Consider the following 27652-nt stretch of genomic DNA (forward strand, 5'->3'; position numbering starts at 1 on the left):
TATTCATTTAATAATTAATTGCGGTTGGTTTATACCTTCTTTAATAGTATTATGACTCTAGGTAGGTACCTAAGGTACCTGTGCTGTTAATCTATTCATTAATTCGGTACGTATACAGTCGTACCCTTACGTCAAGACGTTTATAATCGTGACGTTATGTGATATGAGTATTATTTTAGACCTCTTAGTGTTACTTAGATTACATTGTGTGCTCCTATTATGCTCCGTAAAAAGTACATTTCTTGGAACTTGCGAAAAAGTTTGTCAATCGTTTTGAATTTTAATTCAGCTCCTTCGAATCATAAGTTATGCAAATTTATTAACATGTGTGCAAACGCTCGCTTTTAACATAGGTACTTACTTGAAGAAAAAAAAAATGATTCGTGTCTAATTTAATTTTAATGTGACGCTCATTATACCTAATATGTACTATAGAAATGAAAATGAAGCTTCACTCCTATCTGCATTATCTAATAAAAGTACTTATGTAAGTAAGTATAACAGCCCCAAAATTTTATTTTACCAACTATTTAGGTAATTTTTCTGTAATCCCGTGTATAGTGATATAAATAGACCAATGGAAGGTAGAAACACATGCAATAAAACGTAATGGTCCTTAGGGGAGGTATTCCCTATACGATTGTATTGGTGATTTGCTTAATTATTTCAGGTATTTTACTAATTAGCAGTATTACTATTACCGACAAAGTAAATGCAGATACGAAATTTAAACTTTGGTTGTTTGATTTAGAATTTTTAAATTTTATAACGTCGAAAAAATATTACCTGTAGGTATGGTGTAAATAGGCGATAGGTAATTATCATCGATGTAATACTTTCTGTTTCATTGCCGTTCTGTGTCATCTTATTCAAACATAAGATATTAATTTTAGTTGCTAGCGAGAAACATAGTCGGTAATTGAGTAAAGAAAGAATGGTATTTTTCCATTCGTTCTGAATTTTTCTCTATGTATTTGTATATCGATTTCAATTTCAGTGTTTTTTTCTTCCTTCAAAGTTTTAATATACTTATTGTAAGAAAAATAGGCTACTTAACCCTGATTTTTATCTTTCGAAAAATCTTATTTTTTTATATAGATTATAAGATTCTAAGAAATTACCTACATTTTAAAATTTTGAATCCATCTAACATTTCTTATTTTGAATTCAATTGGAATGCTACTATAATAACAAGTTAATGAATTTGTGATTGATGGCGATTTTTTTTGCCCAACAAAATGAACAGAGCTCTAAAAATAAAATGCGAAAAAATGAAATTTCAGAGTTAGTATACCTACATATTTTCCATAATCGATTTCTTTTTATTAATATTTTGAGACAGAAATTAATTAGAACATTCACTGATAGGTAATATACGTAAAGCGTAGGAAACGGTCCATTAGGGTGAAAAGTGAAATGTCACTTTACAATGTAATTTAATGAGATAAAAATAAAATAATGGTTTAGTCGATACTTTAGACATAGTATCATTAATCACCCCGATTCTTCTCAAAATTCTCGAATCTATATCTAATTAAAATAACCAGACAAAAAAACAGATTATTAATTAATAACTTACAGTAGAAGGTACATACGAGTACATTAAACCATACACGAGGTAAAAAATTTGAAATATTCTCGGTATGAAAACATTTTTGGTTCAATTATTCATTTTGTAAAAGGTACATCTGTCACTTGAGTGTGGCTCGTGAAATCTCGGTAAAAATCGAAATTAAATATAATTTGATTGAAAAAATATCTAGCTAATTTTAAAAGCAATGTGCATTTGGGTGGATAGCGAAGAAAAAATGTCGGTGGACTTTGACTAAATTCAGCGAAAACCTTCATTTTGAGTTGAAAGTCACTCAAAAAAAATGTTTTCCTGAAATAGCGAACAATTGAAAAAATCGTGTTTTTTCACATTAGCTCCTATTCTCATTCTGTTCGGGGTAAAATGGCCCAGTTCCAGAGGATAATAGCCTATTTGAGATTCTGCGTTGACCAAGCCCATTGCCATCAAAACCCAAGACCACTCTCAGGGTTCTACGTATTATGATCGTTCGAATATTAACAAATCGTTTATTTTCTGGTTTTTTGAAAATGTTTTCTTATAAATATTTCGCATTATTATGCCAAAACATCGAATAATTTAATTTCTCAAATTGGGAAAAATTTTGGAATTCAGGTTGTGCCAATTTTTTGATCATAATGGCTAATGACCAATTTCAAAAAATTGTAATAAGGATAAAGAGAGCCGAGAATTATCTTAGAAAAAAAAAGTCAAAATACTCTGAAATTTTTGAAAGGTAACGAATATTGAAAGTCTTGTCTTGAGCAGTTTTTGATTTTGCTTCATGCCCTCAACCCCAACAAATTGATGCGAAAGGCTAAAATTTAACAATATATACGAACAAATGTGACATTATTTGACCATGAAACATCTTAAAAATACCCGGAAAACATCCGTTATTTTTTTTTTCTTATCAAAATAACTTATTAGGTACAGTTATAACACAGACATTTACCCTCTTCTTATAAGTTTTATTGATAAGAATAAGTAACCCAATTTATAATTTAGGCACGCCTATATTCTCACCTACATCATTATTACCAAATAACAATTAACATCGGCCTAACTAAATCAGTTCGTTTCATTCTTCAAGAGGGATCGAGAGAGAAAAAAAAAACTAAAACAAACAAAAAAAAACAATCTGAAAGATTAGAGTAAAGATTAAACTCGAGTAGGTACAGTACAGTTTGCAGCTAGATAAATATTTGAAGGAAATAAAGATGCAAATTAATTTTTAAAATGGATAAAAATAAATTAAGGTAAAAATCGCGACGATTTTTGTCTCGGAGATAAATTCTAACGAAGATCGGTGTACTTATATAACGAGGTAAAATGAAATTTGAATTTTATTACGTTAAACGAGCGGCTAACTGAATATACAATACGTCGTCGTGAAATATGATTTTCTTTTCGCGCAATTTCGTAATGCATACCTTGGTATTTGCCCGGCTTGGTGTAAGTGTAAAAATAAGAAACTTATACCTACATAATACGCGTACCTCCAACATACAAGGGAAGGGGGGAGTGAAAAAAGGAGGAGGGTAAATCAAACGATTGTACCTATATTACGAATGGTTAAAGAAAAACACGAACAAAGACAAATTTTCTCTTCATATTAAAGCGAACATCAATCCTTTCTCGAAGTCTGGAAAGTAATCGACGGTAATAAAACCAATACGACGGAGACGAGCCGAAGTATTCTTTATATAACGCAGAGGGTTAAAGTTTTAAAGGCCCAAAGGAGAAGAATTTATAGCCGATTCCGAGTGATGATACCTCATCACGAACATGGGCTAACAACGTTTTGAAGAAGAGGTGTGCATTATAGATATATACTCACATATATATAGCCTAGATGAGCATTGGAATGCTACTTCGTATACCCCAGTCGTCATGGAAACATGAATCGGCGTCCTAGTCTCCGCAAAAGGAAATCTGCAAATCGATCACTTTTCGTTTGTCGCTTTTTTTTCAAACCTGAAAATACTTATATCGGAATTTAATATTCTAAATTTTTCCAACTATACTCAAATATGTTCTCCGTATAGTAGTATGTAGTAAGTATATCTTCTTTTTTTTCTCTCTTCCTTCGCCGTACATGACGCATATATTTATACCTACCTCTACGATACGCGAAGAGTATTATAGTTATTCAAACATATGGTGTTCGTGTATCGAAAATCGTCCCAGAATAAATATCAACGATATAACTCGAAAATTCTCTTTTTGAAATCTGACTAAATATAATTTCTTCGAATATGCCGTCTTATTTTGTGCTCAAACCCACCAGAAGTAACGCTTTCGTTTGAATTATACATACATACGATGTCGTATTACTGCACGTAGGTACCTTCGTACATCATCGCAACCAAGTGGAAATAAAGCACATTCATTGTATTTTTATTTCTTTCTTTTTTTGTCGTACGTCTGGATACCCATACTTGTACATCTGTATTGTAGTACTAAGTGTATACTTACTTTATATTATAGGTTTTGAAACATTTGCTTGGTCAGTCCTTTTGGCTTGTTTTGAGGTACCTTTACTTTTATTTCAATTCTACGTTAAACTTGGAACGATTTTTTCCGCTCGTTCAAATAAGAAATCAACGTAATTTAACGCGCGTAATGTTTAGTTTATTTTCTCCCTTAGTGAAGCCCCATTTTGTACTCTTCTTAATAGAGGGTGTCCTTCATCCTCACTGTAAAGATAAATACCACCGCCGTTTGGTTTACGCAGTTATAGTACTTACTTATACCTACCTATAGTTTTTTTTTACGAATACAAATGTTTTACCGGAGCGCTCGATGAATTTATTTTATTATGTGTGTAGAGTCGAAAAAGTTTCTCCCTGCTAAATCAAAGAGCAGAAGGAATTCTTGGGTGTACGTTGAAAGTCCACTGTAATTTATTTGGTTTTAAGTTGGCATTTAAATCTTTCTTTTTTGGCGTAAGTATTTCAGCGTTTAAGTTAACCTATTGAAATAAATTTACGCTATGATTCAACTTTGGTTTTGCTGGGATTTGGTTGAAGTTAGTGATATGTCGAGATTCTTGAATTATGGTGTTTTTTTGTTTGTTGTTTAGGGCAAAAAAAAGTAGTTAAAAATAAGACCTTATTTTGGTTTATTTCATGTATAGGGCTATAGGAATAGGTATATCTACCAGCTACCTATTTATCTTTATGTAATAAGTTAAGCCGATCGAGTGATTGAAATTTAACATAATGTGGAGTAAGTTTGAAAAAAGATTTTTTAATTTTATTTTTCGTTAAACATATTACTAGGTACCATTTATACAGGCTGTCTCGTCTGAATAGCCTCCCTTCAAAACAGAGACATAGGCAAGCGATCTACGTTCATGTAAACATGGTTGCGTATAGACTTGGGAACTGGAGAGACCAAGTTGTAAAAAAAATCAAGTTCAATCGTTTAAAATTAGGTACCTAATTATCTTTCTTTTTTCCGAGTTTCGGTTTCCTTTCTTTCTTTCTTTTCTAATTTTCGTTCTTACGTACAACGAATTCTCCAGACCCAAAAATCCAGTAGAGTATTCGGTATATTCAGTTTCACCCAACTTTTTATTTTATTTTTTCGTTTTGGAATCTTTGCTACAAATTGAAAAATGAGTAAGTAGATTTACTTTTTCTTGATCAATCGATTCTTGTGTGAAATCCTGATTCCAGTCGTATAGTTTAATTCTGTTTCAATTTCAGCTGTGAACCAGTTTCACTTTCCGGTCTCCCAGGTCTAATTTCAATTCTTCCATCACTCATTACTGGTGAAGGTTTTTCAGAATTAAAATGATAACATGCAGTGTTTAATTAATTTTGGACAAAAAATGAGATCTGCAGATTTAAAGAGGAAAAATTTCCGGGAAAATTTTTCCTTATGAGCTACTGAAATGATTGCCAAGTCACAGCGATTAATTTTAGCGGTAAATTTGCTATTCAGGGTTTTAAAATGCAACTATACTTTAATACTTCCCATAGTTATTAGACGACATTACATTGATTGTATTGTATGGAAAAATGATAAGGAAAAGGACACCAATTATGGACCAGTCCGCAATATGGACCAGCGCCCGTTCTCGTCGGTAATTAGCGCAATCTGTCAGGAAAAAATGTTTTCCGATGTGCATATATTTTTCACTGAAAAAACGAATGAGACAAAAACTACAACTGTAAAGTCAAAACTCGCTAAGAAATTTACAAAAATTTGTTTTGAGACACTGAAAAATTTTTTTTAGTGTGTTTTTCAACTTTTATTAAAATAAATATGTGGTGTAATTTTCTAAACGTTATTGACGTTCATAACATCAAAAAAGGACGCAGTTTCTGCTGGAGTAGGTAATCAGTTTTTGCCAAAAATGAGGATACGAACAGAAATTTTTGGTGCAAAGTTTTTCTAATGGGGTGCGCTAATATGGACCACCTGTGATATTGAATTTTCTACTCATTTTCATCATTTCTTACAGTCGCTGAGAAGGGAAATGCTTGAAATACTTTTTTTGTTCATTTCTATAGATCAATATGATGCTTTGAAACGTAAAAATATGTTTATTTTGAAATTCTTTAGGTGGTCTATATTAGGCCTCCAAAATTTTGAACTGTCATTTTGACACTTGTCATTCAGCAATTAAAAAAAAAAATAACCTACTGCTTAGCATACATTTTTTCATTCATTTCTACAAATAAATATGAGGTTTTGAAAAATGTGGAAGTAAGTACGTTTATTTTAAAATTTTATATATGGTCCATATTAGGGGCCTAAAATTTCGAACTGTCATTTTGACACTCATCACTCAACAATAAAAAAAACATACTTAAAGTTGACCTTCACCCCTGAAGTTTTGTACAGTGTTAGTGGAAAGATGGAACTTCATTTTAAGCCTTTGTGGAGGTTTCTACCCCCTATAGTTTTCAAGTGGCAATCCTCCAAAAGAAAGTGGTCCATATTTGGTGCCTCTGCCCTTAATTGTTTTGAGCAAACATAATTTAACAGAACCCTTTCGATTTCAAGACCAGGCAAACCTGCATACATAAACTCGAGACAAGTTGCCTGTACCTAAGTTAGAAGGAGGTGACTTTGAAATGGGACACCCTGTCTGAGTAAAAGTTGAACTTTTATGGTATAAAACTTTTCCTTATACTTAAAATTTTTCAAGTTCGCAAGAATTTCAAAACTACAAATACTATAACCTTATTGCCAAAAAATTTACTTACCTACCAATTGACGATTTATCACAAAAATATATGTATGTACATATTGTGGAGAAGGAATATCATTCTAAAATATCTATAGGTAGTAGGTACATATTGATAAGAATGCAATTTTCTGCGTTTAACGTTAAGGACGAGAAACGAATAAAATTGTTTATTTTCGGTTCACTATGCGAGATATGTCGTACCTATCGAGTATGTTTACTTGTAAAATATTTACAAAATATTGCTTACACCTTCTATAGTGTTATACGGATTCATACAGCAGACAAAAGGTTCCCTTCTTCGTCTTTCAAGTTGATTTCCTTTTTTGAAATGCTACACATATGGTACCTACTTCTACTCGTACGTGGGTAGGATAGCTGGGTATTTATTTTGATAAAAATAAAACCTTTAAAAATGAGCAAAATATTTTATTACACTGCCTCTAAAATTATTCCAATTCGCAATTTTGAAGAGAGATTGATTAGAAATACTTTTTGAATTTCACCAATATACTTTCGAAGGTGTTCTGGTTTCGTTGTGAATTACATTTTATTATAGTTATTTTTATTTTGAGAGATTTTTTATTAATGAACCCTCTCCCCGCCTCCTCTTCCTTTCTTTTTCTGATATGTATGTACTTATATGTACTTACCCACTTACTTACATCTCACAGTTAGGTCCAAGTAAAGTTACTCTGGTTAGGATAGAAGCTTGGATGTTCGCTGATCAAATTAGACTTCAAAATTTGATGTTGAAAGTTGAAACAAATAAACAGTCAAATCCATTCGAATTCGATTACTTTTCGAATACAAATACACATGTATAGTAGGTAATCTAGGGGTGCATACTTCGATACACCTATCTGCTCAGTAATAGCGAAGAAAAAGGTAAAAATTGGTACGCGAGGTATACCTAATTTAATTTCGCTTAAAACGATATACTAGTGTCGCGGATATAACCAGCGTGATATCTTTAAAAGTATAATCTTTTATTATATGCCTAGCTATTACTTAAGCTTTTCCGAAAGCTCGACGAATATATACGCGCGTGCAAAAATTGTTACATTGTAAATCCGACAGTTGCTCGCTCGCACGCAATTTCTATAAAACGAAAAACAATAGTACATTACATTACTAGATTAATAATCACACACTTTATTAATCGCGTAATGTAAGGTGCTTTACATAATAAACACTCGTAACCTCACCATTACACTTCTGTTGTTTAGATGCAAAAAATGTGCGTCTTTACGAGTGACCAAACTAACCAAACTTCACCAGTTAAATTATGTCCAAACGTAACGCGTACGTAATGAGGAGTTTCGCGGTGTTGCCACATAACACCACGTACATAATACGGCTATTACGTACGTGTTTGACCCGGCATTAGGTCGCTCATAATGACGTACATTTTGCATCTAGCGACAGAGGTGTAATGATGAGATTACGAGTGTGTATTACGTAAATTGAATTACAATAGATGCCGGTGAATCTGAATCTGGGGCGCGGCGTCGGCGGGGTGAGAGCACCTCCCTTAGCGGCGTGTTATTAATTTTTCATAAAATTATTTAACGTGTACTACTCGTAGCATAACGACGACACGATACGGCACGGCGCGGCGCGGCGGCATCGGCCGCAGCAACGAGCTATAGGAGACGCAGGAGGCGGTGGTCGGTTTCAATTCGCATTAATTAATTTTTTCTGCGGTTTCCGTTAAAATGAAAAAAATTGATTCGTCGTCCAATTAAAACGTCAGAATATCGTTTTTAAAAACGAGAAACGAAAAAAAAGTATACATTTCATCGGGTAAAATATTAGCGCGCGGTTGTAATGACGCCACTAAAAAGCTTAATATTACAAGCGTCGTTTTCGAACGTCCATAAATAATGCATTTTTGTCGTAGAGTTGTACGCTTGCGAGTATTAGGTAAGGGCGTTTAGTGTTCGTACTTCGTTGTTAGTTTAAGTTAAAAGGGTAAAAACAGACAAATACTAAACGAGGGCGTTATAGCTCAGTCGCTATTAACTTAGAAAACGAAGAAGAAGGGTTGAGTAATGCTTTAGGGGTTTATACAAGTCTGCGTCAAGTTATAAGATGAGACTGCTCTAACACGTGGTGATTATCGCGCCGCGTACCGACTCTTTGACGTGATGGTAATTAAAAAACCATGTATACGATTATACGTAGACGTACCTCTACATCGTACATCCCTGCTATACGTGTTACGTGTTACGTATACGTACAATGGTTGTTTATAAAATCAAAATTTTACCATATCGAGTGGTTTTGCAAACTAAAAGCGACGAAGAGATGAATTTGAATTATTTGCGACGACTAGGTACGAGTACCTATACCTAATAACGTTGTCGTAAAATTCGCTCTGATTTCGAATTACGAGCGGATAGGTACGGTACCTCCTCGAAGTGTAGGCTAATATTAAGTCGATAATAATCCAGTGGGTATGGTTAATTTCTACGCTACGTTTCGTGTAGTCAATTAAAACGTTACATCGGTTCGAAAATGTTTTTAAACGAATTTCCAGATGTGCTACGATTTCTGAAACCATTTAACCGAATACTGCAGTGTGTCCGATAGTGTTCGTCATTTCGTCGCATTTCTCGGTAATTATTACGCGTATGTATATTTTGTGAGCGTAGTTGTGAGGGGGGTATTTTGTTTGCCTATTTTTAATCATCGTTAAGTGTGGTAATTTTATACATTCTGCTTTACGCATGTGTAAATTCTCATACGTCCGATGGATCTCTTCAATTTTTTTTATCATGTATTGTATCGCTGAAGAAAAATATATTTGTGCTGAAATAGGTACGTTCTGAAGTTTATCGTAACATACTCGTATTTCAGAGTGCTTTTTCGGAGATCTAGAATTTTCAAAATGTCGCTGTGGGCTCCAGAATGGTTTAAACTCACCTTCAGTTTAGGTATCTAAACTAATTCAGTTTTTTTTCAACTGTACGAAGCTGGCACTGAACCAGTAGAAAAACTCGATTTTGAAAAAATGGCGCGTAAGCGATCGAATAAGTCTTCAACATACCTACTAATATCTACCCTTTTCGGATTCAAAAGTAAATTCAGAAAAAAATCAGAAATGATTTGGTTCATGCGTTACTAATTTATTTGTGATATGTATGGAACAAGCCCGTATCCAGGATTTTCTCCTGGGGGGTGATGAATGACTCATAAGTAGGGGACAAAAATCATAAAATTCCCAACGGGCTCATATGTACAAAAATTTTAATAGTAGGCACATTTCAGACATTTTCATGCTGAATTTCAGCTTGAAAAACTTGTTGATCAGAGTGAGGTTTTTGAAATTTATCCAGTAAATTGTTTATGCATATTTATAAATTATAATGAAATTGAGGAGCTCATTGCAAAAATAGCCCTTGTCCAAAATGAAAATAAAAAACAAGCAAGACAAAAAACCACTGTGAAGTCCTGATGAATTGGTATAGTGTATTCAAAGTGATTTTTTTATCAACTTGAGTAATTCCTGTTACTCTCAGAAAAACTTTTAGAGGGCTATCATACTGATGCATCCATAGAATGCAGTGGAGAAAAGAACCTCCCCAATTTTTTTTCAAAGTGACAAGGGCTATTTTTGCAATGAGCTTCTCAACTCAGATCAGCACGAGCGAAGCGAGGGCAAAATTTTGGAAATTTGTCAATCCAAAGAGTAAAAAATACTGCATTTCTGATTGTAAAATTGATCTTTCTGGATTTAACTTGACACTCCTCACATCCTCAACCTCAACTAGGGAGCGATAATGATTTTTGACGATTTTCGAGGTTTATTGCCCAAGCGTCGCGAGGAAAATAATTCAAAATTGTCGAAAATCATTTTTACTCCTGAGTTGGACAACATATTTTTTGTTATGAGGGAGAAAATCCCAGTATGTACCTATTCAATTCCAATAATGATCAGTAAGCTGGAGCAAAAGGAGCACTTTTTCTCCCTTATAATAACGAAAAATATCCTTCCAGAAATTTCAATTTCAAAAAAGGAAAGCAAACAAAAGCATTGGAAATTCATAATTCAAGAAACAAAAATAATTAGTACATTACATATATTATGCAACTACCTAGGGAGATAATGTGATTTTCAATGAATTTTGAAGATTGTAGCAAATTATCTCCCTAGAAACGTAAAACAACATGATTTTTTTCCTGTGATTCAATGCAAGAAATCGTAGGAAATTATATTAAACGAAGGATTTTTTGGCCCTGGGGGGTGATTGTACCCCAAATCACCCCCCCCCCCTGAATACGCCCTTGGTATGGAATTCAGAGATTTTATTTTTGAAACAAGCTGAAAAAATATTAATCTAATTTGAATTTCTTTCAAAACATTTTATTCTGAAAAATTAATTTGTAGGTTAACTTAATAAAACACTTCGTGAGATTTTTTTTAAATGAAAGAATAATTAATTTTATGAAAACTTTTTGTTAATTGTTTACAATATTGATTTGACGATTATCGTTACGATATGTTACCTTAATAATATCTTTAAGATACATTGGTGTTTGAAGCACCTCAGTACATCGCTTCATTGGCAATCCTTTTGCCTCTCCACATATCTCACCAGAGGGAGAGAATTTCACTGAAATTTCTTTCTCAGTCTGAATTTCTTCCATGAGATATTCTACAAAGACTGATGACTCGGCAGGGATGGTGATATTGGTTTCGGCACCAAGTTCTACAGATCGTTGTTTAGATTTCTTCTGTTCTTCACCCCACAAGTGGGTCAACGAATTATCTGATTTTTCACTCGAGACTGGCAATATTATTCCAATGTAACATGGTGCTTTTGTGGCAAAGTTGATACCTAGGTCTTTGTTTTCTGCATTTATTATGCTCACCAGATCCTTTACTGTGGTTTTGATCCCAATACTGCGGGTTATATTGATTGGCGATATATTGCTGAATACTTGTTTGTGTTGCAATACAATTTTCACGCGATGTCTTAACAAACGAGGCTCCATGATCTCGCGATAGCTCCACAGGTTATAGAATTTATCCTTCATTTCATCTCTATTAAAGTAACAAGTTTCAAAGGATATATTTTGGTATTTGTTTTCTAGTGCTTTTTTACATTTTTCCTCGGGCCAAAGGTTGTGGATACGAGCTTCGTTCTCAGTCATAATTGCATATTGACTTCCAACTAATCCAATTCCAAATGAGACCGTGGGTTTATGAAAGATTGCTCCATCCGAATGTAGTTGTACCATAATCAATCCACCCATTAAAGGATCTGTACACGATGCGATTTTGAAAATAAGAACCGAAATCAACGCGAACAACATCATAGTAATTGAAATCAAATCAACAAATGTGAATTTTTAAACCGAACTGAAAACGTGACAGAATAAGTGAGACCTTCCCACCGGTAGCACTTTTCGGATAGTGATTTAGTGAAGAGAGTATATACATCGTTTATAAATGTATCTATACCGGTATACCCCCTACCGTTGTTTCCTACGTCATGTGTATGCGAGATGAGTGATTTTGCTACGAGTCTATTTGCAGCCCAAATGATCTTCAAGAAAGTTTCACGCATGCTCCCTTACTTGTTTTGCTTGTAATTTAAAATGTGTGTTTGAAAGCGTTTTTTCGTGATAGGTACCTACAATATAATTATTTCATTTTGCAGAAATAAAACATATCCATCATTTGAAAAATAATTATTTGCAATTAATTGTATGCTTGGACAATTAGAAACATGCAAACTAATTTAAACTAAAGAAATGAAAACAATACTAAGTAAAAAGGCAAATTACTCGTATTATACTAATTTGGGAACAATTTTATAAAGTTGAAGTATAAAAATTACTTAAAAATATAAAATCAACGAATTTAAATTCAAAAATTGAATTCAGCATCTGAATTTAGGATCAAATTTAAACTACTTACATACCTAAGTAGGTTATAAAAAATGAAAATACAAACAATTATTTCAAAATTCAAGTGCGTAATAAATTATAAATTTATTAATTTGCTTCGATAGTTGATGCTACTTTATATTTTTATTTTTTATAACTTATGTTTTTTTAGTTGAAATCAGAAATCTTTGGGTTCATGCATTAATTTATTTGATGATATGGAATTCAGAGATTTTATTTTTGAAACAAGATGAAAATATGAATTGAATTTCATCATAAGGGGTGATTATTTGTTGCAAGGGAATTTATTTTAAAACATTTTTTTTTTTTTTGAATGAATAAGTAAGTACCTATACCTAATTTGTTTTATAAAAACTTATTGTTAATTGTTTACAATATTAATTTGACTGTTATCTTTACGATATGTTACCTTGATAATATCTTTAAGTAACATTGATGTTTGAGGTACCTCAGTACATTGCTTCATTGGCAATCCTTTTGCCTCTCCACATATCTCACCAGAGGGAGAGAATTTCAATGAAATTTCCATCTCAGTCTGAATTTCTTCCATGAGATATTCTACAAAGACGGATGACTCGGCAGGGATGGTGATATCGGTTTTGGCACCAAGTTCTACAGATCGTTGTTTAGATGTCTTCTGTTGTTCCCCCCACAAGTGAGCCAACGAATAATCTGATTTGTCCCTCGAGCCCGGCAATAGTATTTCAAGGTGACATGGTGTTTTTGCGGCAAAGTTGATGATACCTAGGTCTTTGTTTTCTGCACTTGTTACGCTCACCAGATCCGTTACCGTTGTTTTGATCGCAATATTGCGGGTTATATTGTTTGGAGATGTATTACTGAATGCTTGTTTGTGTTGCAATACAATTTTGACGCGATGTCTTAGCAAACGAGGCTCCATTATCTCGCGATAGCTCCACAGGTTATAGAGTTTCTCCTTCATCTCATCTCTATTAAAGTAACAAGTTTCAAAGGATATATTCTGGTATTTATTTTCCAGAGCTTTTTTACATTTTTCCTCAGGCCAAAGGCTGTGGATACGAGCTTCGTTCTCAGTCATGATTGCATATTCAAATTCACGTCCAAACCCAATTGAGGAGACTTTACGAAAGACTACCCCATCCGAATGCAGTTGCAGCATAATAAATCCTTCCATTGAAGGATTTGCACACGATGCGAGTTTGAAAATAAGAACCGAAATCAACGCGAACAACATCATTACAAATGAAATCAAATCGACAGTTATTACTTTTTAATCGGAATAAAAACTGTACAGAATCAATGAGACCTTTCCACAACTTGCACTTGTTAGAAATGTGAAGAGAGTTCAATGAAGTCCAATATACATACCTACATCTACCGTTGCTGTTTGTGTACCTACCTACCTACCTACCTACCTACCTACCTACCTATTAGAGATGAGTGATTGTACGAACGTCATGTGGTAAGATTATCATTCTCGCATGCCCTACATCGCGGGTTTCATGTTCACAAAGTGCAAAGTACCTACTAACTTGATAACAAAAGTTATTTGCCTGAAACATAATTACACATGGTAAAATATTTTAGGTATTGCCGTATTGGCATTTGATTTTATTACGTAATCAATTTTATCAACACTTTTCTAGAAAGTAAAGAGGCTCTTGCTATGTCGGTAGGTACACTTTATAGACCACAGTTTGATGCTTTCAAATTGGCGATGGAAATGGCGACATTGAGGTATGGTGGATCAACTGGTCTAATGAAAATGTTATTCTCTTAACGCGTTGCTCTAATAAGTATACTATACATTTTGCAGTCTAACGCTAATTAAACATCAAAAATGTTTCGTTGTTCAGCAGCTTTGTAACTAATTTTTGATTCAGAAATGTAAGCGACAAAAAATTTTCAATTTTCTTCGTTGCCTTTGAAAACAATTTTTTGATAAATTTTAGAAATTTCATCCAATCGACAAGAAATTCATACTTGCTAACATGATCATTTTCAGCGTGAAAAAAAATCTATGCGATGGTTGGTCTTCATTCTCAACCAAAAGTGCACAAATCCAGAAAACTCATTTTTGTACTTCATTTTTTTTCGTAATTGCCTTAAAAATGGTCTTGTAGAATCCTATTTCAGTAGGTCCTAAATCATGTTTCAGACAATTTTTGGATCCAAAAGTTGATGATCCCTCTCCCCTTTAAAACACCTACCTAATCATTGATAGGTAGGTATTAAATTTTATTTGAAAATATTGATTTTAAAAGACATGTAATTGGCAATTAGAGGCATTGTTTTAAAACATGCTAGGTACCTACGAATTTTCCTGCATAACACTTGTTTTCAATTCGAAAATACTTGGTTCGAATAGGTAGATATCTCTTTTGTTGGCGTAGTTACCTCATTAAGTTTTAATTAGCTTAGAAAATTAATAAAACCCTACTGTGTAATTTCGTGCCTTTTAAATAGGTATCGAGAGAAAGGTTATTGTTATTGAAAATGAAAACTAAAGTTAAAGTCACTCGTAGGTACTTTTGAAAGGTAACCGAAAATTGTTCTGTTTAATTAGGTAACTGTTTAAAAACCCTGTTGAATCAATTTTAAAGTAGTTCGACACTTTTGTTGTTGGTAATTGTGAAAATATATCACGCTATTTTTTAATTCTTCAAGGAACTTATTGTTTTGTTGGTACCTATAATATTAGACTGTTGCAAAAATGAAGAATCCTTGGAAACCATCTCACGACAAATGAGTAAAAAGAAAGAAAAAAAACGAACCAAAGTAAAATTATTAATAGATAGAAACAAATAAATTTGAAATAAAAGTTTGTTAGTTTTAAATTTGGCAAAAAAAAAAAAGAAGAAAAGATATAATCCTCTAGGGTAATCAAAAATGAGGGTGCGTTTTCGAAGAATTCGTTATACTCTCTCAAGATATTAAACACCTTTTTTCTTCGGTTCATCAGTAGTGGTAATTTTTTATTTGTGAATACACACGCACAATAATACAGAGGAAAAAAATGACATAGGGGAAGAATATTATAATACATTGGTTGATATTGAATCTCATATTCATCTTTCTCGGAGAAAATGGCGAATTCGTGATACTTTCATACGCAGCGAGTTGATATCATTAATTCAAAACTTTTATTCGAATGAATTTGAATAATGAAACTTGTTATGGAAGTAAAACCCAATCAGAAGAATTATTGTAACGAGATTCGTTTAGTTTATTGACTTTTTACCCTGATCTTCATTATGAATAATTTTTTTTTTCTATTCGACGTTTCGATACAACTTTGGAAAAGGTTAGAAAAGAAAAAATAAGCCAGGAGAGTAGAAACGATAACTTTTTTTCCCCGATATTATTTATTGATTTATTCGGACGAAAAATTGAAGGGAAATACGACCCAACGTAAATAATTCTCGGGGGAGTTTAAAATTATAATCGTTTACTAAGAGTTGACATTTGTTTTTTGTTTTGTTTCCAAAAAGTAAGAAGCACATACGTACATCTACAATATGTACCTACATACTACGTTGGATAGATATTTACCCTTTGTGTGTTTTATTGTTAGGTATTCTAAATGTGAAATTTTATTGGCAAGTAGGTATTGCAGACTTCATATACCTGCATTACGAAAATGAATGTTCAGTAGTTCAGTGTGTTTAGGAAGATTAAGGTGCAAATTGAAAAAAAATCATTTACTCGCATTTAGCTGTACTCGGGATTATTGAGTTGTGTTTCTTCTTTTTTTCAGCGACTCTGAAAAAATTATAAAACAATAATACCCCATAGAGCCTTGATTTGAAATTTGGGGGGGGGGGGAAATGAGCAGTTTCAAAGAAAATTGATTATTACTCTTGAGTGGGAAGAAGAGAATTATGAATAAATTTGGAAGACCTTGTGGTATTGAATAGCATGTTTTCGAAGATGTTTGATTCAAATATGACCTTATTTTTTTTATCATGGCCCTTTTCACGCTCCGAGCACCTAACTTTCCTTTTCTATTGGTTCTTTTTTGATTTAATAAATCGCAAAAGGCCTCACCTTTTGTCAGAATTACCAAAATAGCCTCGTTTTTTGGTAAAAATTGTGTTTTGCAATTAATTATAGTAAAAAAATATCACAGTTTTTCAAAAAATTTTTTAAAGCTTTGCTTTTTTTAAAAAAATTTGCCAAAAATTACCGATGTTTTGTTTTTTATGCTAAAAAGTTACTAGAAAGTCTCTCATGCATTCTCGACAAAAATTTGCGAAAAAATACTTTGTTTACCAATAATGTCCAAAAATCCTTCTTTTGGCTAAAACTGTGAAAGTTTTGATTTTTGATAAAAAATTCTCGCTTTAAAGAGCCTCACTTTTTTCCAAAAATTACCCAAAAGGTTCACTTTGCCAGAAATTTCCATAAAGTATCAATTTTTACAAATAACTTCCATGAAAACCTGCTACTTTCTCAAATTGGCAAAGTCTTACTTTTTTCCCCAAAAATTGTCGTTTTTCAAAACTTGACAACAACTAAAAATTTTCACTTTTTTTCAAAATATATCAAAACGTCTCACTTCTTACCAATAAATTACCAAAATGCTCTTCCTTCTGCTAACACTTTCAAAACCTCGTGTTTTATCAAAAAATTGCAAAATAGTTCAATTTTCAGAAATTGAAAGCCATATTTTCATTTTGTGATTAATTTTTTCTGTATTAAAATGTTTTTTGAATTTTTGTTTTTTAATTACCTGAATGATTAAAATTAAGAAGCAACGTAGCTCGCTCACTTATCATAAGCCCATTGATACCACCCCACCCATGAATTTCCATGTCTTTTTTATAGGCTTTTACTTGGGTCGATGCTAATTTTTTGTGCTCTAATCTTAGTTGACTTATCTGCATATTCCAACGTTTTTTTTATCTACTTTTTCTTTCTGCACAATGCATACCCGTCACTCGTCGTCTTTTTTCCTGGTCCTGCTTCCTTCGCAAAACCCCTCGCTTTTGTTCTTTCTCTTTCGCTCGACTGCTTCCCAAGTTCCCATCAGCCACGAGCAAGTTTCATTTTCTAATTTTCTCATTTTCGGTGTGCTTATAATTTAGTTAGTTTGTTATAATTTTTGGGTATGTTTATCGATCCTTATTTTAGCTTGTGTTTGTCAAAATGTTTATTATATGGTGCTGTACAATGTACATAGTATATCATCTATGTATTACGTTATTAGAAGACTGATCGCATTTTACGTAAAATCTCTTTTAAATGAATTGTCTGTTGTTTTATTGTCCAACAAAACTAAAAATTATATTTATTTTTCATGTTACAGATTACAATTCGAAAAAACGTTGCAAAAAGTCCACTCCAACGAAATCACTCACGAGTCTGAATAGTCACAACACGATACCCACACCTCCACCAGTATTATCAACATCTGGTATACCTGCATCTACCCCCTCGCCCACCGATTCGGCTCCATTGCAACATTCTCTGGTGGCCGGAAATTTCGCCGAAAGTGATGGACATTCCTCAGATAGCGAACGAAAACGTAAAAAAGCCCGAACCACGTTTACCGGTAGGCAAATATTCGAGTTAGAAAAACAATTTGAACTGAAGAAATATTTATCTTCGTCGGAAAGGTCCGAAATGGCTAAAATGTTAGGCGTCACGGAGACACAGGTACGTTTAAATATCTTTCTGTAATATGTTAGAGAATCGCTTACTAACTAACTATGTATTAGTATTTCCGTGTGAAGGATTTGGAGGTTTAATATTGATGAAATTTTCAACCGCATGAATGCCTGTTGGTAACGAACAAAAAAAATCAGTGTTCGAGGAACAAAGATACAAATATAAAAGTTTTAATCAAAGTAGTGATTCGAATCGCAAAGTCATTTAAAATAGTAATATCCGCATGAAAAAATTGACTTGCATCTAATTTTATCTAAAGTGTATACGAATAAATTGATTCAATTTATCGACTGTTCGGAATGTTGTTGCGAATTATCTGTGTAAATGAGGAACTACTCGATAATAATTCGCATTGCACTAATTAATCGACATGTTTGTGGGGCTTTTAAACAAAATGTTTTCCTTATGAATCACCTGTTGCGAAATTTCGTGATCAATGATGAGAGATGAATGAAAGAGAAAACACCTTACAGAGCTGTAATAGGCAACTTGTTCATCGTTAAAATACTTTCGGAGGTATCTACTTAAGCATGTCTTGCAAATAAGTGAGGCAGACACTTAACAGATTAGTAATGCTTTGGTAGATTTTTCTCATAAAAAGATGGTTAAGATTTCGTTCTCGATTTCAAAATGTTTGGCGCTGAATCTGAATTTAAAATTAATGAAAATCAAAATTTTCGCGTAATACATAAACTTAGACGTAATGGTAAAGTTATGTTGTAAATACTTGATAATGAGAAACTATACAGTTCTAAATTTGAAACTATATCTCTAAAATTTTACGACAGCAGTTTATAAATTGATAGCCACGTCGGATTTTTTTGCTCGACCATTTTACCCGAAAACTATTTGTAAAGTCGTATACAATGGTGTCGTTAACATTAAATTCGAAGCAACGTAATCGATCGTAAGGGCCACATAACCGAATCCGAACGACATTGAATGATATAATATTTCGTTGTAAATTGGATTTAAAAAAATAGCCTGTTTTTCTGATGGACATGGCAAAACGATAGAAAAAACAAATAGGTCAAAAATGAGAAATAAATTTTCCACTTGGCTTAAGCTTATAAAGGTAGGAGGATATTTTTATATTCAACGTTCCATAATATACCTATAGGTACTTGAGAACTCATTGCATCCAGAGTAGGTGGGTGGGTAGGTAGGTAGGTATATTTGAATCTGAACATTTAGCCAACATTCGCGATACGATATAAATATTAATTAAATTTCATCTTCGGCGACATCGAATTATTCAAAATACTTCGTTTATTTTCTTCCGCATTAGCACAACGAAGATGATCGCAGTCGCACTCGCACTCGCACAATTCTCGAACAGAATAATTATACCGCGCGCTATGCTGGCGTGCTTTTAAAATATCAAAACTCGAGGTTTCCTTCTCTAATACAAAGCCGGACGATTTCGAAATGTCATAACGTTTATAATTGTTAGCAGAACTAAGCAGGAAATAATTTAATCCCTCGAAGATGGTGTAGCGCCACGGTTTGTCTCATTATCACCCTCCCAAACGAGCCAGCATTCTATACAGTAACAAGTCGTCTCTCTGCTGACTTCCATAACGTCACATGGATTCCAGCGTTAATGATTTCAACTTTCCATCCCTCCCGTCCATTATTAAGGCACTCGTCCTTTCAACTCCCTTGGCCATATATCTCGTTTCCGTTCGTCTTCTTGATTGCGTACAACTCTAACAGACAGTGTATAATCCTTCTCTTTAACGTTATAATTTATACCGACTTTAGTTTGAAAACTACCATTTTACACTTGAAACTATCCCGCGCGATACCGTAATCTGGGTATAATTTTCGCTTCGCTTTTTCCTCTTTCTCTCTCGCACACCGTCTATCTGTCTCTCTTTTCGTGACATTTATCATTTTCAACGTGTACTAAAGTTGTTTCATTAGTGTAACATTTTCCTATATACAGTATATTTCCATTCTATACTACTTATTCGCCATCTAGGCGATATATTTTCCAAATACCTACTCGAAAGTAAAAAAGAAGAAAAAGAAAAAATTAATCGAGTTCATATTACGGTGAATTTAATAAACATTTTGGTGAGAAAGTAGGCGCAGTTTTAACCTTGTAATGAAAAGTTTCAAATTTCTGCGATAATTATCCTTATTGGATTTTAGACACGAAAATGGTCCCACGTGTCTTAAATTTTTACAAATTAATTCAAGTAAGTATACAAAGTCCTGAAATTGAACTTGACGAAAGTTGGTAAATTCTGCCAATGAAATTTTCTATTAATGCAACAAAATATCATCAACTAAAGATCACTTGCGTTGGTACGAGTATATTGGTCGTATTATAGTAGGTTATGCAACCATATGGGAAGGTCGTGTATTTAGATTTGCCTAATCTGTAAATTGAAGGAGTTTTATTGAATAGCAAACGGATCATGTTTATCACTAATGTATAAGAACCATTTCTGGCCCCAGTCCTGAAAAATGTTTAATTGTTTATGTACTCGTACATTGCAGGTTCCTCTTGCTAACAATAAGTAATTTTAAGAACCATTCTCATTCTACTGCTGTGCCCCATCCCCTGTCCCGAAAGTTAATGAAATTGGGCCTTTATGTTTTGAACTCCAATTTTTCGTACCTATTTTCAACTTTGAAGCTCTGTAAAATGAATTTAGTTAGAGTTGAATGAAATCGGCTTGTACAGTTTTAAAAGGTTGAAAAAATCCACATTCAAATTTTAAAAATTTTGAGAGTTCTTAGTTGAACTTTATTGTTGAAGCTCGCTCATTAAATAGATCTAAATATGTTTTGGTCGAGGATTTTGATGTTTCCTAAAGGAGTACACCCCTCCTCAAATTTGGTCTTTTGAAAAAAATTAAAAAGCGTGTATGTAAGAAAGCAAGTAAGTAAGTAGGTAAGTAAATAAGTAAGTAGCATTAGTGTGAATGATTGCAAAAAAAAAAAAATGTCGGAAGATTTTGACCAAATTCAATTAGAATCTTATTTTGAGTTGAAAGTCACTCAGAAAAGTTTTTAGTTCCGGAGGTGCCCCACATATGGATCCTCAAAGAGGGGACATTTTCGAAAAAAATCATGGCTTTCTTGCTCTAGTCCCTACTTAACCGATTTTGGAAAAGCAATTCCAAAAGATAGTAAGTATTTCAGATTCAGTCTACCAAGATCGTCAATTTTTGCAACAATTTTGTAGAAATGTGCTCTCAAGTCAATGGAGAGTTGTATTTGTTGAGTAGAAGAAGTCTTGAGAAATTTGTTGCAAAAATTGACGATTTTGGAATTTTTTTAAAATTTGAGATTTTCAACTCGTCGCCTCAGATTTGCGATTCAAGTGCCCTAATTCATTCAGAATGTAGAATATATGACAAAATTAAATTTTCACTGCCGATGTTGATTACAAGGCCTTCTAGAACGATTTGAAATTGCTAGAGAAAAGTTAAACTTTGTTGGGGGATCTAGATCAGCTCGAAAATGGAGGTAATCGATTCGGAAACTTGACTTGAGTATATTATGTATACTGTATAGGTAATTATAAATCATTTTTTTTGTAGAAAATTTCTATACCAATTAGGTAAGCTTTTTTGCCATTTTCAAAAATTCACCAAAAATCAAAAAACGAGCTTCAGCAACTCAGAATTTGGTTCTGGGATCTGGTTAACATATGATGATGTTTCAGTGAGTTAATTTCACTTCAATCAAAGTTGGCGACTGGCGAGTGTTGTAAAAGTAAAAAAAATGTGACTACACGACTCCCTCTATTTTATGAAATTGTCGAGGACATCTTGTGGAGTGCAGGTGATTGAACAACTCCATTGAAACCCAACTAATCATAGGTCACCTAAATTAAATATGAGGAAAGGAGGTTGTGATTGTGGAGCCGAGGGATCTATTCAGAATCAGTGTCTTTAATTGTGGCACTTGAAAAGCCCATACAAAAAAATTAGAGTTAAAATTAGGAATCAGAATCTATAAATGAAAAAATGATGGAAATCTGCTACCTACCTACCTAATTATAGAAAATTTCTATTTGAAAACTAGGGAAATGGAATCATATTTTTTCATCTTATAGCTTGCTCTAGATTTTTTGCCCAGGAAATTGTTGTTCTAATATGTAAAAGAAAATCTATAGATGTTTGTTTGGTTGAAAAATTGGTTCCCCCGTAACTCTTTAGGTTTGAGAGCCTTGTGAAACGTTGTTCATTATAAATTGCTCCAGAATCAACAATTCGAAATTTGAAAAAAATTGTTCTTTTCTCGCAATCAGACGAATTAAAAATAATGTCAGCTTATGAGAGCAAATTTTTAATGAAAATGACAGATCTGAAAAAAAAACTAAGACTTTCGTGAACGTTTTTCTGATACATAATTTGTTCTAGTGCATGTTTCCCTGCTGGTACATATTGCTGTAAACAAACATGCCTAGGTATAAGAGAGAAAAAAAACGGCTCCTGGCGCAGAACCCGCCTGCCCATTTAACGTGGCTTTTGGGTGCGTACGTTAGAAATTGAACACTAGTTTTAAACATGTCACTCTTTCCAATCAACGGCTAGACAAACATGCATAATTGGGTCCTATTTATTGATTTGATATGTACCTAGCCATGTGTTGCCTTATTTCTGAATGAAAATGAAGAAAGGTCGTACTTCTGTGCTTTGAAATGATTCTGCTAGGTACCTATGTTTCAAGGTGTATACAAATATAAAACACATGCAAATTTAAACACGTAGAATGGTTAAAAATATTGACAAAAATTTTGCTACACCGAATAGGTACCTACCAACACCTTCTTACAACGCTTATATATAAATTATCACACGGTTGGAAAATTCATTCGACCGCGAAGCAACTCGCCATCAAAATAAAAGACAAGAGGTAATTTAAAAATTATGCAAATTGGAAGAACGCGGCATGCGTGAATATTAACTGATAAAATGGCATTGCTTCGTTTTGTCCGGCAAGTTGAACGGCACAGCCGGCATGCCAAATTTACCCTTATATACCTTGGTAGACTACCTACAACGTAGGCCACCTAGCCTGGATGTGGATGCAGTTATAAATAGTAGGAAGTTTCATCTGTTCGTGATTGAGCGAGATGAAACGAACGGAATACGAAGCCGGCGAACAGAGACGAACAGCGTCCTGCTAAATGTAACCGGGGAGAGAAAATGGAACGGCTACTAATTACAATTAACTGGATGAAACGCCGCTGGTAACATTCCGTCTTGTTTCAAACGTACCGTACAGAGTAAGCCAGCATATCGTGCTTCTTTCTTTACCCCTTTCACCATTCATCTAACCCTTCTATTAACCAATCGAAGTCGTCACAGGACACAGCTATACTATACTGACCCAACCCTACGTATCGTCGGCTTTTCGTAGAAATTAATTAAATCCTTCGGATACCTTCGGATGTTTTTTATTTATTTTTCATTACCAGACGATATAGTATACGATATACCTGCGTGGCTTTATTTTGGCGTTAATTTTGCAATTTTTTTTTAGCTCTTGGGGGTGGGAAGAGGGTCAAATGGATGAATATTTTGAATACTTCGTTTGTAATAATCGAGAATATCTAATGAAGGTCGAAGTAGAAAGCTGAAATTTGGTTCACATTCTATACTTTTGATCTCTTGAATTATCTAATCGGTGTCAGTTTCGAATTATTTCGGAGCCTTCATATACGAGTATAGGTACAATTTTACGATTCGCACATTTCTTCAATTACTTACACGTTTTTTATTTTTTTCAGCGTTATGAGGTTCAGTTTTGATTTGATTAACCAAAAGTGTATATTTTTAGGGTACAGCTACAGCAGGGAAAAGACAAAATTAACGGGGTACATAATTGATTATTCTGTAGTAATTGAAACAATGAAACAGTTTCTACTATAGCCGAAAGTTTATGAAAACTGTGAACTTTCGAGCTTTCGCTGTGTTTAAAAGCAGCGATTGTGGATTGACAGAGTGATAGTTTTCAAAATATGGCGAACTCTTGAGACCAGTTCAACTTTTCAATTTGCTCGGTGGGTTTTCGTCTCCTTAGGTGTGATTCTCTGACCATGAGGACGTTCTTGAATGATTCCGAATAAATAATAATATGACGATAAATAATTTTCTGTCTAAAATTCATACACAGGGCTTTTGACAAAGAATTTTTAGATTAGGAAAGGATGCAACATGTGGCTTACAAATTACAAGTGATAAATAAGTTTTGAATAACAAATTTTCATTTTTCTTTGTGGTTAAAAAAAAATTAGTGTTTTGGTGTCTGATAAAAAAATGTTACTCGTAACATAAAATTAAAAAGAGTGTTTGTGTTTCAGTATTCCCTTCTCTCTTTTCACAAGTGATTTATTACAGACATACTCGTACATATAAGTCTACTTATTCATCCATTCAATTTTGATACGTAGACGTACCCAACATTATTATTCGACTTCAACTTTTATTTTTGCTACAGACTCGTTTAAAATTTAAAAGTGTTGTTATCGATTTGTGCAGATGATACTTTGTATAGGATGCCTTACTATTATCGCATTAGACATACCTACTGGTAGGTAGGGTACGATATTAAAATACATGTTCGTGTTCAGTTTCGCAAATTCACAAACATCGAGTATTAGGTAGATATCTTATTAAATTGCTCGAGATATTCAACGCGGTGTCGCATACGAAACAGTAGATGTAACGTACTTACCTAACCAATTTGTATAAAAAAAAAAAGAGTACGCATATGACATATGGAATGGGTAATTTTACAATTAGGTACCTACTTATTTGATTCTCTTTTGTCGCATTTAACAGCATTTTTAATACACTAGGTAGATAGGTATTTTTCATGCTTTATTAAGTTGTCGGAGGTGGTAGGTCTAGACTGCTAGGTGTACCTACTCATGATTAGTTCAAGTTGAAGCACTCGTATTCCACATAGGTACCTATACCTACGTTTATTTTTAATAACTATGAGCTAACAGAGACACGATCAGGAATTTTTGGGCATAGATATGTTCAGTAAGTTATACTTACCTAGGAAATTGATGAAGCTCGTAAAACGTATTGTTGAAGAAAAAAATTACACTGGAAAAATATCAATTTTCTTTTCATGAGATTTACGATAGAAAACGTGTACAGTTGAGAAATTCGCGAAACGTTTTGCTAAAATAAAGAATTTTTATCATCGAACCGTTTCCCTTCCATATCGTAAGTACTGAGAAAATCTTTTGAAAGAACTGTAGATACGTTGTCGCTTCATTGAATTCATATCTTGAACTTTTACAGTTAGTTGATTATTGAAAATTGTACCGTAGGTAGGGGTACCTTTATCTAAACCCTTAATAACGAAGACTTTTGTTGGGAATTTTCGGTCCCCGAAAAAAAAGAAAAAGATTACATAGTAGGTTTGAAAAACAACGTTTGCGTAATTATACTCGTATATATCGACGAAGTCCGGTTGTTTTTTGATTTAAAGACAATGAAATCGTTGTAAATAAATCCACGATGGACTAAACAAACATACAACTTTTTAAATTCTTCGCAATGCTTTTTTCTTAGAGAGAAATAAAAAAAACAGTAGGCACTCGACAGATATAAAATGAAAACCAAGTAGGCTCTGTATTAAGTAATTATTCTGTCGGAATTCGCCACGAGTCATTAAATGAACCCTGTTTTAATTTTTCTCGCATCGCAAAATGTATCGAGGAATCGTTCTTTACTTCTTTTATTATATAGGCTTCGTCATTAATTATACGTTTGAACGTGTTTAAACAACGTATAATCGGTTAAAAAGAAATTCAAAATCGATAGTCTATTCATTAAATTCGCAGAATTGAAAATCAGCCTTGAAATGTTTGCAAAAGTTGATATTTGCTCGAAATGGTCGATAAATGTGTAGGTACTCGATGGAAAATCGTAGCGTTAACCAAACTCCAACGTTTTTATCGCTATTTAATGAGAGTACCCTAATACAGGGTGTTTGTCCCATACGTCTGCTCGTTTCGGGTTTATCGTATTTTGTGAAACTTTAGTCGCCTTTCGATAGATCGAAAAATTTTCATAGCGGCTATTTGATAAATGAAATATTTACGCTTCGTTACAAACCTTTTCAGTTTTAGTTTATGAAATTGGTAATAATTCAAGTTGGGATTATCTTTATCGCACGCAATTTCTAAAGGGAATTGATGTACGGTTCGGTTTTACATATTAACAAAAAGTGGCCCGATTATTTTCTTATAAGTATATTCGAAGCTTTTGCAGTTTTGTTTCTAACTGAGTTATAAAATATGTGTAGAGGGTGTTTTGTGAAACACAGTGCGCTTTTTACGTAATTATAAACAAACTTGTTAAAAAGTATTAAAAGATGAAAATTTTTCATGTGAAGTTTTTTTAAAGGCACAACTCATTTGTTGTTTTGAAAGATGCTGAGAAAAATTGGGTATTGTGACGACTGTGGATACATGGATAAGTCTTAAATCAAATATACGAGTACCTAGACCTACCCATCTACAGTCTTTCTAGCCTCCAATATTATTATCTCGATGCAATTATTTTTCAATCAAGATTTTTGTAAAATATTTTAGTACCTATGTAATTATTTTTATTTTATTTTAAGGTAACCAGGAGACATTATTATATTTTCAAACGAGAATATAGCTTTGAAAAAGATAGTTCGATTCCATAATACTTTAAAAATTTATGGGAGCGTTGGGATAGTAAAAAAAAAAAAAAAAAAAAAAAACGGTTCTGAAATGATCCAAAGAAATAGGTAAAATTGGAAGCTTAATTTTTAACCCAAAATTTAATCCTTCCCCTTCTGCATCACATCGAACCTTGAATTTTGAAATTGTTTGAATAAATCTTCATCTATGTACGTACGTGATTAATTATACAGTAATTAATTATGTATTAATATGGCAAGTCTTGATCAGAGATGCCAAATGTTGATCTTTTTAATGTCTCAGGAAACAGTTGGCAGTACAATGAGTATCATTTTTTTATGGGAAAAATTTTTCAAAAATGATTTTATGGGTTGAGGTAGGATGGTCCTTATTCTAAAGTTTCGTTTTTTCATGCTCCCATCCCCTGAAGTTGTAGGATTTTGTGAGAAAATGGCTCCCTACTTTTTGATTTTTCCCTAGATCTAAAAGCAGTGATGGCAGTAGCCACACCTTTATGAAATTTTAAAAAAATGTTGACAATTTTTCATCAGAAACTCTTTTTGTTTCGGAATCTTCTAAATTGAACCCATTTTTAAGACAAATATTCCCTCATTCCCTTCGGTAGGTATCGCGAAAGATTTTGACTTTC

General features: G+C 33.3%; 1 protein-coding gene across 1 annotated transcript in view; it reads left to right on the plus strand.

Annotated features, from left to right (window-relative positions):
• NK7.1 overlaps positions 1–27652 on the plus strand; it is a 62090-nt gene that overhangs the window by 16625 nt on the left and 17813 nt on the right. Inside the window, exon 3 of the mRNA XM_065354515.1 lies at positions 17983–18332. Coding sequence (XP_065210587.1) covers positions 17983–18332 — 350 coding nt within the window. The remainder of the gene's footprint in view (positions 1–17982; positions 18333–27652) is intronic.

This window comes from Planococcus citri, chromosome 3 (assembly GCF_950023065.1).
Source record: "Planococcus citri chromosome 3, ihPlaCitr1.1, whole genome shotgun sequence".
Lineage (NCBI taxonomy): Eukaryota > Metazoa > Arthropoda > Insecta > Hemiptera > Pseudococcidae > Planococcus > Planococcus citri.